Genomic DNA, 14,165 nt, shown 5'->3' with positions numbered 1-14,165 from the left:
GAAATAGATGTAAAAATCTTGAAACCAAAAGTATTTACGGAAAGTTGATGCTCGGCTAAGAAAGATCCACTTCTAAAATTCCCCAAATTTTGTTCATCTTCTCTCGTTTGTTGAACATTATTAAGGATTGATTCCACATGAGACATTTTTTTTCTAATCTTATCACAGCACAGCAAGCACAAATGTTGTAAACAGTAAATAATCTCTAGGCTGACTGTGCACTATTGTGATATGGGTTAAGAGAAAACAGTAAATATCAATAATCAGGTAACAAGTTTGAGATATTCCAAGACTAGAGTCCCTTGGGACTCTATCCAAGGCCATCAGAAGTGTTTCAAGCCTCAAACCTCAATATCTTTCCCAGTCAAAACATATTAACTGTTAACCTCAGAGTTTGTTTACATTTTTCTTGAGTCATCCTCTGCCTGCCCCAATTCGTGACAACGCCGAATTTAAAAGGCGTTTTGAACACTGTTTGAATAATCTGTTGTCTTCTCATATTGTTAAATATGGTAATGAGTTTTATATGGCTCTATTTATCTGCTATGTTTTTTTTACTACGTGAAATTCTGTTGCCTGGTCTGGGTTATGCCCAAAAGGGTACGGATTCACACTTCCTCTTATGAGAAAAATATAACTTTGTGAAAGCTCAAAATAAGACTTGGGTGCATTTTTTGCCTTATTTCGTGTTCACATAATTATGAAAAAGTAAAATTTATTTCATTGTATGTGAAGTTGAGTATTTAGTTGTTTTGAAATTTTACAAATATAAAAAAATACTTCCAACCTTATGAAAAGTAAAAAAAAAAATTGTAATTTTCCTGCACTTTTAAGTGTATTAATTTCTTTTGTGGTACTTAAAAGAAATTGAAAAAACTCGCATGTGAACTTTGTTAAGAAAAATTCTTCAATGGAGATGATAGAACCAAGTTCCACCATGTACTCCATGGTGCCTTTTCTAGCGGGAAGTTTTCGATAAAGGTGCGTCTTGGCGACTTTTTCAAATTTCGCCAAATTTTTTGGCGCTAAAGTCTAGGCGCTATTTTTCCCGCTCTGCCAATGAAAAAAAAAGGGGGGAGAAACGTATGTTTTTTTTACTAACCTACTGGAAAATGAATGAAATGGAGTTTTTGCATCAGAAATACAAGAAATTGGAGCATCAAAATGTAAACAAAAGGTTCAAAAACAACTTAATCTCGAGAAAAATACTAAAAAACTCAACTGCTTAAAAACACTAAATATGAACTAATCTAATCAAATAAACACTGAAAATTACATTGAAATGCAAAGAAAACTAGGCAAAAAAAATTCTTTAAAAAACGGTAAAAAGCATTAAAATAAATAATTAACCTATTAAAAAAGAAATTAATTTGAATAATTTAATGCACAAAAACACTAATTATAAACTAAATAAACCCTAAACAATACAATAAAATGCTGCGAAAACTAGATAGATACATTTTTAGTAAGGCAGTGGTTGCAGACCCGACCGCCGGAAATGTAATGAAGCACCGACCAACTTCTGTGCATGAGCCGAGTAGAAATTACTGCCTGGGGTCGGGACTGTTTTATGAACCCGACCAAAGGGGCGGGATCTAATTTCAACAGCCGACCAATGATATTCTATGCGGTCGGACGAATTATGTATGGCCGACCACACATATTAAGATACTTTCCCAATGACCATAAAAACATTAAAACAAACATCAAATCAAAAATTAATTTGGGAAATATCCTCAAAAACACTATTATTTAACTAATCTAAATAAATAAACTCTTAAAAATTGAATTAAAAAATAAATCCTACAAAACACGAGAAATTCATTCATTTTCCACGGAAGTAGGATAGAAAAAAAAATATTTTCACCCTTTCTTTTTCATTTGCAGAGCGAAAAAAAATAGCGTCTGGAAATGGGGGCCAAAAAATTTAGCAACAGTTGAAGGAAAACACATAAAATCACAAAAATAAAACGGCATGGTTGCAAACACGTTTAGCCTGATTAGAGCAAAATCTAAATACATCTGGACTGAAAAAAATAAAAAAACGATTGGAAAGGATAAATTTAGGATTAAAATAAATATTAGACTCGAAGAAATTTATTATTTTTGTAAAATTAAGCACTACAAAAGAGGGGGTGGTTATGTAACAATGAAATCAGTGCATCCCATGCCGTTTTATAAAAACTACTTACAAATTTAAATTTAAAAAAAGTAAAAAGTTGTACTCACTGCTTGCAGGTTTTCAATAAGATCCTCTTAGTTTTTTTGAAAAACGCCCAATTTAAATTAATTTTTAAAAAAATTTAGCCACGAGGTGAAACCACTGCACTCCCATCCGAAAAGCGGGGGTGGGGGGAAAGGCAGGGGGCGCTCCGCTCCGTAGAATGGGTGGTAAAGGGGTTGCCGTAGTGTCCCCGTAGTGGCGCCAGTTTGCTATGAGAGCAGTTTATCGCCAGGGAAGGGGAAAATAGTAGGGTTGCCGTAGTATTGCGACAGTGGCGCTTGGTTGCCATAAGAGAGAGATTTATCGCCAAAATTTGGCGACATTTGGAAAAGCACCTTTATCGAATAATCCCCTTTCTAGCAATTAGATATTTCTGAAACCGGGTTTAGTTTTGGTTCCTTATGGAAAAGGGGATGGGGAGGTCTTGTTCTTAGAGAGTATTTAAAGGGATGACCCTTCGATCTTGGGGTAGGTCTTTTGCCTGTATTGAAACCAGTTTACTGTATACAATCCTTTCACAATGAACCTGTCAGTTTCTTTAATCTTATCGAAAACATTCATTTTATTTAACTTATGTAATTTTTAAAATTTGTATGGTTAAAAAAATATATTTATTAAATTAATTATTGTATTTATTTGTTATGTTAACCATCTTCTGACTGAATTATGAAAAATCAAGATATATTTTTTCTTTTTATTACAAGTTATTTATCAAGTTAATTGAGGGTGCACAACCTTTTTCAGTGAATTGCCACTCACATTACAGGGAGAACTAGTTGAGGGAACTAGCATACAGGCCTGTCATTTGGTAGGGTCTGGATTGGTAATCACTCCCCCCCCCCCATTAATGTATTTTAATGCATAAAAAATTGTATTGAGTACAATGGATCTGGCCACAAATACTAGCACTTTGCTGATGTTAATTAACATATGAAAAATTTATATATGAGGCAGTGCGAACCAAAGGGATGTAAGTGGACATTTTCAAGTTTTGAGTAAACCTTGTTTAAAGATTAGCTCCTAGATAGGCTTTCATTGAAAAAAATTTTCAATCATGCTGTATTGCAGCAACTACCAGGGCTACTAGTACCATCTCTTGCCCCAAACAGAGGAGATATTCACCTACCATGTGCACTGGTTATCTCCAAATTTTTAATTTTGCCACTCACATCCCTTTTGCTTCTCACTGCCTCATATGTAATTTAAATATTGAATCTTTTATTTAATGACTTCTGAAAAACTAAAACATGTAACTGAAATATTACAATCATGATTCAGAGTAAAAAGGTTAATCTCTTTTTCAATGAAGAAAATGTTTTGAGTTTCTGATGCTGAGCAGCCTTCCTTATGATTGCTGCTCTCAGTCATCAGACCTTAGGCTCAAAACTTTGTGTGCTTTAAAAAAAGTATTACATGTATGCAATATTTTTGCAATTTTGTGCTTTAATAAATGTTGAATTTCATCACTTATTTTGTATGAATGAAGAAAACATCGTTTCCAGCAGTAATATGTTTATAAATTGTGATGCAAAAAACATTATTATCAAAACCCAATGGTACAAAACTAAACTAAAAAACTAACCCAATGATGCAAAAACTTTTTTTTTTAATCCAATTCTATTAAAAAGCAGATTTTGGAAAACAATGTAAAATACTTCTGACATATGGGCTAATATATTTTTTTTTTAAATAAAATGAGTTTTATAGTAAAAATAAAGTTTGTAGTCATAAAAAGAAATATCTGGAAAAAAGTCAAACAGCAAACTAAGAACTAAGGCAGCACAAATAAAGAAATTAAACATTTTATTCTGTAATACAAAATTAATATGTAATTCTGTAGAAAAATATAGGTTTAAAAAGTAATATAGGCAAAACTGCAAACAGCTGAAAAGTAACTAAGCCACAATGCAAAGACAAGATTCTACCATTAGCTGGATTTATTTGAATATCAGAGAAAATGATGAGTTAACCCGGGAGAACTTGCATCGGATCTCTTAAGCCCGGTCATTACAAAACTACGCTGCCAAAAATCACCCCTTCAATGGAAATGAATGAGGCCCCACAGTAGCTGCGTTCAAGGTGACCTACATACTGACCACATGCTTTTCAAGAATGTACATTCCCCCTTTTCCCCAGAAAATTCCAGTTCAGGCCTCAGAGTCCCGGAGCGAGCGCTCACGCTTTTCATTTCAAATTGTGAATGTAATGGAAGAGGTTGTGAAATGCATCACTATTTAAGCTACAAAGATGAAATGAAGGGGTTGCAGACCTTGTTAGTTGAGGTTTCAACTGATGAGGACTCCCTTAATGAAGATGATGAAGAAGAAGTTGACACAGAACAGTATAGCGATCATCAGTCATACTTAGAAGAAGATTTAGATTCATAAATCATAAAACTTTCTTAAACCTTACTTTTTAAAACATATTTTAGAGGCTGTTTATCTATTTATAATTCAGTGTTGAAAACACAATTCTTTTTCTATTTTGCAAACTCAACTTACTGAAATAACCACTCCGGGTCTACGGAGCCCCCCCCCCCCCCCGCCAGCTTTCGTGTGACGAAAAGTACCGCGAGTTCTCCTGGGTTAATAAAAAAGTAATCATGATACCAAAAATTGCAAACATTATACAACTAGAAATTCAGTGAAAGGCAATAAAATCAAAATTATCAATTGGAGGTCTGCGACTGAATTTTACCTTTACCGTGCAATTTTGATAGATTGCATTCATTGTTGATTGTTGAAATTCTCAATATTGATTGCAAATATTCATCCAATAAAATTTTTACTCATTAAGATTCATCATGTTAACAAATATCTATATACTAAATGTGTTGTATGGTCTACCTCCAAAAGTTGTGTCAACTTGTTCAACAATCAAGCTTAAATAAAGGGAAAAAAAATTGTAAAATTTTCCAACAACATGTAGCAAAAGAGAAATTTTACGACTCAAAATTTAAATCGAGACCTCTTGGTTTTTTTTTTTTTTTTTTAATTTTAAAAATGGGTCATTAAAATTAATAGGCATTAACATTCTGTTTCAAAGGTTTTCTGGCTAAAACCACCCTATCAAATGATCTTTATGCCTAATTTTGCAAAAATACAATGTAAACTGGATATTTGCATAAAATAACAAACACACACTCACACTGTTTATCATAGAGCCATTTATATACATATATCTTATATAATCAAAAACTGAGCGTATGTATCTATGTATGTCCAGGCTTCTTCTCCCGAACGACAGTGAACTGACCATCGAACCAGGCTATTGATGGATTCGTAATCTTCCCATCTTCATGTTTGGCTATTTAACATAATCCTCCGATAGTAATTAGCGGAGATATCAATTAAAAACTATTAATTATGATACTTAGATTTCAACATAAAATTCCTAATTTTCAAAGGCTTTCCTCCATTCAAATTATTATTCAGTGCTTCAACTCAACTTCCCGCAGCAATGCTTTTATTAAAATTTGTAGCAATGAAGGAAATCACTGGGAAGAAAGACCTGTTGCCATTTTTTTCACAAATATGAAGAAATAAAATTCTGGATTTTGTTTTGAGGCTTTTCCTGTAATCGGGGAATTTAAAATGTTTTCTTTCCGGTTATTTTTCCGCAATCTACCGCAAAATTTACTGATTTTTTTTTGTTAAAGTCTGATTGTTAAACACGCGTCACTTAGCATAAATTTTATTTTTGAGGCAGACCGTGCAAAGCCGGGCGACGCAGCTAGTAATAGATTATTTTCTGATACTTTGCATAAATGGTATGAATATCCATTACAAAATACGCTATTATGTGTTGAAATGAGTGAATTATTAAATTTCAGTTCCTATTTTTAAGTAGATAACTTACAAATTTTTCTGAAAATTTTCAGCATGGAAGAATAAAAGTGCGTACGACCGAAGAACAAGCTGAAGCAAAAAAACGGGAGCAGTTGGCAAAACTGAAGATTTACTCTGAAGTTACATCAAAGATATTTCAAAAAGTAATATTCTATAACTGAGGTAGTGAGAAGCAAAGGGATGCAAGTGGCAAAATTAAAAATTTGAAGATAACCAGTACACATGGTAGGTGAACCCATCCTCTGTCTTGGGGCAAGAGATAGTACTGGTTGCCCTGGTAGGTGCTGCTGTTCAGCATGATTTGGGAATAAAATTCAATGAAAGCCTACTTAGGACGTAATCTTTATGCGCGTTTTACTCAAAACTTGAAAATGTCCACTTGCATCCCTTTGCTTCTCACTGCCTCAAGTGATATTTTATTTTTGTGCATCATGGTTTTAAAAAATGTAGAGCCCTGTTGATTCATGGAACACAATTTTAAAAATGCTGCTTTAGAGTAACAGCGTACAACAGGTATGAGCATACCTGCCAACTTTACCGGTTTTTCCGGAAGGTTCCTTCATTTTGAGAAGTTTTCTCGTTTGTGAATGTAATGTAAGGAACTTGCATTTAATTGTACTCTGATAGATAATAAAACAGTTCCATTTTCCCCTAAATAACAGTGAAAAATAGGGTATTTCTGTGTTTCAATAATCAACAGTATTTTTTTTTACAGTAGCTGTTGGCAAGTATGATATGAGCAAATGTCTTAATGTGTTAACTAAATGTTTCTTTTTTTTTTCTGCACATCATTTAAATATTTAAAAAATGTTAAACGGTCCAAGAATTTCCTTAAATGTCTGAAATCAAAATTTATAAAATTAAGAACCACTTGTTCAGATAATTTTCTATGTCAATATTAATTTTAGATAGGTTTTGGACACCCAAATTTAGGTTTTTGACATTTATGTCAAAAAACAATTTTTGACGTAAAGGTAAAACCGTGGTTATAAAACCGATTAAAAATGCTATTTTTTACTCGAAAATGTTAAAAAAAATCACTTTGCTTCTTGCTTCCTCAAATATTTTTTGCATAGCAGAATCAAATATCATACTTTAAAAAAAGTGAATTTATGGGATGATTAAATTCATTGCTTTTGTTTGAAGGAAAGTTTTGCAAATAGTTATTAGGTCATCATACATTTAAAAATGTAAAGATGCACTAAAATATCCCACTGAGCCTGGAAAGTATTTACTCAGCGGTCGGCTATCTAAATTGACTGAAGATCTACTTTCCAAGTTTGGTGAATACAAAGATCAACTGGGGGGGGGGTAAACGGTCGTGTTGCATTTGCGGTTAAGTTGAGATTATGCTGACTTCAAATTATAGGCAAAATCTTATCAAAATAGATTTTACTACTTGTTAAATAGTTGCATTAATTTGATAAAATGATATTATGTGAACACTGTTAACTCACATAGAAATATTTTCACCTGTTAGTATATTGCTTGTTTTAAAATTGATGAAATAGTGACCACAATAAGTTCCGCTGAACATAAAAAGTTTGGAAAGTGGAAAATTGTCAAATAATTTGGACATTAACCTAATTTTGTTTCAGAAAATGATACTCCGATAGAAACCAAAGAAAACATATTGTTGCGATCGACTGAAAACAGGCTCGAGATCGACGGGTTATTGACCGCTGTATTAACTCATCCGCCATATTCAATAGTCTTTGTTCTTCCAGGTTGCTGTTAGTCATGAGTTACGTACCAGCTTCTTCAGCATTTTTAAAAAAGGAAAAGAATTAGAAATTTAAATTTCTGTATGACTTGCACAAAAACAAGAAAAACTCTATTTCCATGGTGCTCACTAACACTCATAAAAGATAGAAAAATTTAGTTTGAAACAAAAAGGGAACTGATGTGATATACCCCACCCTTGGCGACTTTTTCCTGTTGGCGCCAAGAAAGCGTCGCCAAGAAAACGATGTATGACGACATATGTCATACATCGTTCTTAGCGATGCTTTTTTAGCGCCAACAGGAAAAAATCAGATAAGAAAACATGATCAAAGCACTTCAGAACACAATATATATAAAAACAACATAAAAGCACAACAAAAAGCATCACGAATATATGCTTCAAAAATGTATAGGGCCGGGGTTTTTTGTAAACATATTAAAATACAATGAAATAAATTATTGTATTAATTACAAGTCGAAATTAATGCATTAATTTTTTTTTCATCATTTCTCCGGGATACGAGCCCTCGGTCTCATAGTACTTTCGTAATGAGACCCCTGCCTCGGTCTCATTACGAAAGTACTATGAGACCGAGGGCTCGCCAGTTATCCCTCCGACTGTTAATATACATTACAGTCGGAGTATGATCACAGTTATGTATACTACAAGAACCCCTCAAGGATTTGTAAAAACAAAGAATTTTGGAAGTGAGAGGTTTTTTTTTGAATTCTAAAATAAAGAACTTACCTTTTTATATGGTATAAATATTCACACTCAGTCTAAAACAATACATCATATGACAATGGCACGTTACAGATACACACCACGTTGGAGTTAACTTTTAATTAACCTTCAAGTTTGAAGAAACTGGCATTTTCAAATGTTTTTACTTCAAAACACAACTACTGAATTTAAACTAACACAAAATAAGCATTCCTGTAAGGTATATTGCACGAAACAACACCACGTCGTAAAATCCCCCTAAGAGCGGAACATATGTGCACCTACCTCCACGGACACACGTGCGAAAAGAATTAGTTCACATCTGTACTTCCCAGGTATATTCTGCAGGGTTACTAGGGCTACCGGAAAAAGTTTTATCGCCAACGTTGGCGATTTTCGAAATGAGCTAAAAATTCTATCCTCGCCAAGGGGAGGGGGGGGTATATCACATCTGTACCACAAAAAGTTTGAATAAAGCTTTTTTAATGTACCTCTTGAAATTTTGATGTTTTCTATAGTTTTAGTTTTTTACAAAAATCTGCACAATTAGCTGGTATAGGAAGTTTTTTTTCTTTATGTCTGTGTGTGTAAATATTTTTATTGTGTTAAATACAGTAAATGTTTACTATTTTACTTATATTTTATCTAAACATATCGCTCATTTGGAAAAAGAGTATTGCATTAGAAGATTGATGATTTAAGAGATTTGCATTATGAAAAGTAAGTTCCCTGTGCTCTCCAGTGGTTACTATTGAAACTAAAAACCTGTCATTATTTTCCAAAGAAGATAACGTCATTTGAAGACCTTTAAGCAAAAAGAAAATTAAACATTTCATATTGTGGCACTCTTCTTTCAAACGAACGATATATTGCTTTTGCCTTAGAGGCAGTTCATTTTATTATTTTTTACCAGGGCCCTATGCAAGGGGGTGGTTTATAGGGTTCAAACCCCCTCAGAAATTTTTCATCCAAAGAAATGCTTTCCATTTTTTATTTATTTTATTTTTTATTTATTTTTTAGTTATATAAATAATATTGTTGTTAATATTATTATTTCAATTTTATTTGTGAAATGTGAATTTAGTATAACTGAAAAATTGTACAAACTCTTTGTGTGTTTATGGTAGTTTATTGTAGTTATGGAGGAATTCATTTATTATTTAACAATATGGCGTTTTGTAAGAACATCCCCTCCTTCCATTTAGAGAACCTATTGTAACAAAAATCAATGGAATACATATGAAACCAAATTTGATAGACCATATAAATGTTTCAAAGAATATGTTTGCTAAAACTGCTACGGCCCTGTTTTTTACAACTTGTCATTGTACAGTAGAAGACCATTATAACGCACACCTTGGGACCAAAGTTTTTGCGTTATACAGGTTTTGGTGTTATATAGGTCATTTCATAAATTTTTAAACTAATATTCAAAATATATTTAGATATTAGCACTTCAGAATGAATTTTATCTGTAGTGAGTATTAAAGCACTAATTATAGGTACAAGAAAGTGAAATATCCTGCACTTCTGCTAGCTTCATGGTTTGCATAACAGCTGCATTTTCAAGAACCATCTGGTATTTTCATTTTACTGTGAATGCTAATTTTCATTTAAAAGCTTTGAATTAAGATGAAAAGATGCAAAACTGATTCAAAATTTAATTTTCCTAACAATTTTTATGTTTGCAAGGAAAAACAGAGGGATTTTTTAAATTTCAAAACTTATTGTTTACTTCTGAAAAGTTGTGCGGTTTATAGAGAATTGCGTTATACAGGTTTTCGTTATAAAGGTATTCTACTGTATCTGTTAAGCTGTGAGCTTTCCATAGTGCTCTGCCTATTAATATTTAGTGAAAGTTCAACCAGAAAGTGTGATAGTGAATGAAAAATCATGTTTTTTCTTTATCTTGTGAAACATTAGAAGAGCCGAAGTTAAAAATAACTTAATTATTACAGCTATGATATTTACAGTGAAATGTATAATGAAAAATAGAAGATAGGCTCTATACAAAATGAGTAGCTCATCTCTAACAGGCAGGCAACACTTTAAATGACTTACAAAGTAAATTGTAATTAAAGCCTGAAGCGCTGATTTAAACATTTAGAGCTACCAAATGCAGGGGCTGTGCTAAGGATTTCGAATTGTTAGCCAGTAAATTGGCCAAATTTTAAAAGTGTTAGCCAACTTTAACTGATTTTAATGTGAATGTAATGTTTATTTTGTTCGGTAGAAATATTTAATCAGAGAATGAAGTATGACTTAATTTTTGACAATCTTTTGAGGGGGAGATTTTTTTTTCTATCGTAGTTTCGGAAAATTTTCTGTTTGCCTATAAATTCGCCAAATTAGAATTTTTTTCGTAGAATTTACGATTTTATCGCATATTTGGCGCAGTGGCAAATGCTTAACGCGGTCCCTGAAATGCATGTTAAGAGCACCAAGCCAAAAGTATCGACAAAATCAAGCAAACTCAACTGAGCTGCCTAGATACAAGCAAGTTTGACTTGAGTTGATGTCGAAAAGCAATGACAGCGAGGCAAAATGCCAGGAGTTTAAACGTTACGGGCAATTTGCAGATTTTGCTGACGTGATCTTATTGCAAGACAAAAAAAATGAATGGGATTAAATCGATGCAAATTAATGCTAGAAATACTTTTTGGAAAATAATTTAGCTCTATTCGTAACAGTATCAATCAACTAATAGTTTCATGTTTACTTAATTTCTTTTTCGGTTAGGTATATGGTATTATGAGTTTTGTGCCCATCTTTCTATACTAAAACACTAGTAAATTATTTATTTTTAAAATTTATGTATCAAAACAAAATTTCATTTTATATTTTGAATTTAAATCTAGTAGAGAAATGCATTAAAAGTCAGAGATGTGGCTTGGATTTTTTATTTATTTATTTATTTTTTAAAGTATAAAAATACTCTTTGGTGTTTTTTAAATTTTTTTTATTAGTAAAATATGTGACAACTGAAGACCCTAGTAGTCAATTCTGTATAAAAACAAATTTTCTGAAGATGAAAGGAAGATCATAGTACTGGAAGGAGATGTGTACTATTTTGATTTTTAGCATTTATCATGTTTAACAGTTTGCAGTTAAAATGTATCAAACCATTCAACTATAATATTTTTAAAATTTTATTTGCTTTTATATTGCTCAATGTAAATATTTTATTTAAAATGCAAAGTATAATAAAATGCTTTATTGATTTTTTTTTTTTTTTTTTGTATTTCCAATTTTTAATGCATGAAATACACTTGGAAAGGTGCTTTCTCTGATGAAGATAGTTTCTTCTGATTGATACTAATTGACTTCTTGCTTGTAGAAAGAAGATAAAGAGTATGATGAGGAAGGCCTTGAATTGACTCGAACAGTTCTTGAAGAAAATCCTGATTTTTATACATTTTGGAATTACCGAAGGAATATTCTCAATGACTTCCTAGCCAGTGGAAAGTAAGTATATTATCTCATTAAACCAAGTTTACCAAAAGTTACCAAATTAACCATAAGATTAACTAAGTTTCCATACCAGTGGAGCTGGCCCATCATTTTACATTTTTTCAACAAATGTGTGTTCAAAGTATATTGTTACAAATTCTGTAAATAGTAATTATTGTAGTAACGTAACCTGTAAATAGTTTCCCGTAATGAATATACAACCCCTTAACATATGGCTAAAGTATACAACCCCCTATTCTTTTTTTTTTCTTATTTCATTCACTGATTTTATCAATGAAAGTGTAGTTGTAGAACGTTGTAGCATTTTCTGGAATATTTGAGAGATTTCTTTTCGGTGTGTATATAAGCCGTTAGCGATGGATAAACAGTTTAGTTTCGATTGAGAATTTGTTCTGAGAGTGTATTAGCTCTGTTTATTGCGAGGCATTTCGCTGTGTTGTTTTCGTATTTGGAAGTAAAAACGTGTGTAAACATTGAGTTTACGGTGTTGTGTGATAATTGCTTAATTGCTGATGATTAATTTAGAAGTTAACGATTTCTCCTGTACATAGTGTAAATAAAGCTCCTGTGTTTTTATCAAGAACTGTGTCTTCATTTCAAGAAAGTGGAAGTCGCACCGAATCCGTTACAATATTATGTCAAAGCATATATATTCAATGTATATTATATCAAAAAACAACAAAAGCCATGCCCACATTACATTACATGCTGTGTGGACAACAAATGTGTGTTCAAAGTATATTATGTCAAAGCATATATATTCAATGTATATTATATCAAAAAACAACAAAAGCCATGCCCACATTACATACATGCTACATTAATTTCTAAAAACCAGGAAGGCAGTTGCCCTTCCTGCTCCCCCCTCCCCCGTCCAAATGATAGACCTGCATTAGAGCATTATTAAGGTGTAGTTGCTTCCTCTAAAAAGTAGCGCATACTTTGTACAGGGAAGTAAAAAGAAATTTTTCAGTTTAAAACCTTTTAAGTGCCAATGTCCACTTCAAAAAATCCTATAAAATAAAATTTTACTTGTGAGAATTTAACTTTTTAAAAAATTTATTGGCAAAAACAGATTTGATGTTTTGAGGGAAAACTTAGTTTTTATCTACAATTACTGTGTTCTACAAAAATTCGCAAAAACGAGCTTTTTTGTCGATTTTCACCAAGATTGATTAAGGAATTTATAAAAAATTCTTAAAAAAACTTAACCATTTTGACATAAGTAGAGATCATTTTGATGCTCAAACATAACCAATAAAAATTTCCAACAGAAACGTATTTTTATAATCGATCAAACTTCTCTGTTCCCGTTCGGGAACTTTGGCATCACATTGTCAAAAATAACATTGTCACCTCTTAGCAATTGGGGTGACGATATAGAACTGTTACTCCTGAAAGTTCAGGGCCGATATTCGTGAACATAACGGTAGTGGCAAGTTTTAGTCGGGTGAACCTGTCTTCGTTTTTTAATTGCACTGATGATGGCACTTGTATTTTAGAGTGCCGAAACAGCTGTTTGCTGGTTTTTTAACCTTTTTTCATTCTCAATTTGTACTTTATATACGTTGTCATTTTTTTATTCACTATACAGTACAAAGTTTTCGACTACTTTTTATGTAAGTTTTTAAGTAGTTCGACGTCAGTGAAAAATATAGTTCTGTATTGTTTTTGAAAAAAATTTCTGTGTCGATCGGTTATGGAAACGTTATTCCTGATTGTTCAGGGTCGATATTCGTGAACGTATCGGAAGTGGCAAGTTTTTACATAGTTCAACGTTGGTGAAAAAACATAGTTCTATGTGGTTTTTGAAATTTTTTCTACATTGATCGGTTTTACAAACGTTATTTCTGAATATTCAGGACCGTTATTCCTGAATGTTCAGGGTCGATATTCGTGAACGTAACGGAAGTGGCAAGTTTTTAAGTAGTTCGACCTCGGGGAAAAAACTGCGCTATATAAAATTGGGCAATTTGCGTGCTTTCTTACTTCTGTTATGTGGTTCGTGAAAGCCTCAGAATTGAAATCAACGTCTGTTGAGGTATTGAAATGAATGTTGACAGCATTTTGGGCTTCAACACTATCCTTTTTACCGCCCCTTCCCCTCCATCTCCAGTTTTAGGGTAAGAGTGACGTTGAAAAATCTCTTGGGGTACTTAGAAATAAAGGTGTT

The 14,165-nt window shown here is 32.5% G+C and overlaps 1 protein-coding gene across 1 annotated transcript in view; it reads left to right on the top strand.

The window, feature by feature from the left end:
* The first annotated feature begins 429 nt into the window (after positions 1-429).
* Positions 430-14,165, top strand: part of LOC129229207 (geranylgeranyl transferase type-2 subunit alpha-like) — a 39,875-nt gene continuing 26,139 nt past the window's right edge. Inside the window, exons 1-3 of the mRNA XM_054863469.1 lie at positions 430-512; positions 6,105-6,215; positions 11,859-11,986. Coding sequence (XP_054719444.1) covers positions 510-512; positions 6,105-6,215; positions 11,859-11,986 — 242 coding nt within the window. The 5' untranslated portion in view covers positions 430-509. The remainder of the gene's footprint in view (positions 513-6,104; positions 6,216-11,858; positions 11,987-14,165) is intronic.

The sequence above is a fragment of the Uloborus diversus genome, chromosome 9, assembly GCF_026930045.1.
Source record: "Uloborus diversus isolate 005 chromosome 9, Udiv.v.3.1, whole genome shotgun sequence".
Classification (NCBI taxonomy): Eukaryota; Metazoa; Arthropoda; class Arachnida; order Araneae; family Uloboridae; genus Uloborus; species Uloborus diversus.
This window is presented reverse-complemented; position numbering and strand designations above follow the sequence as displayed.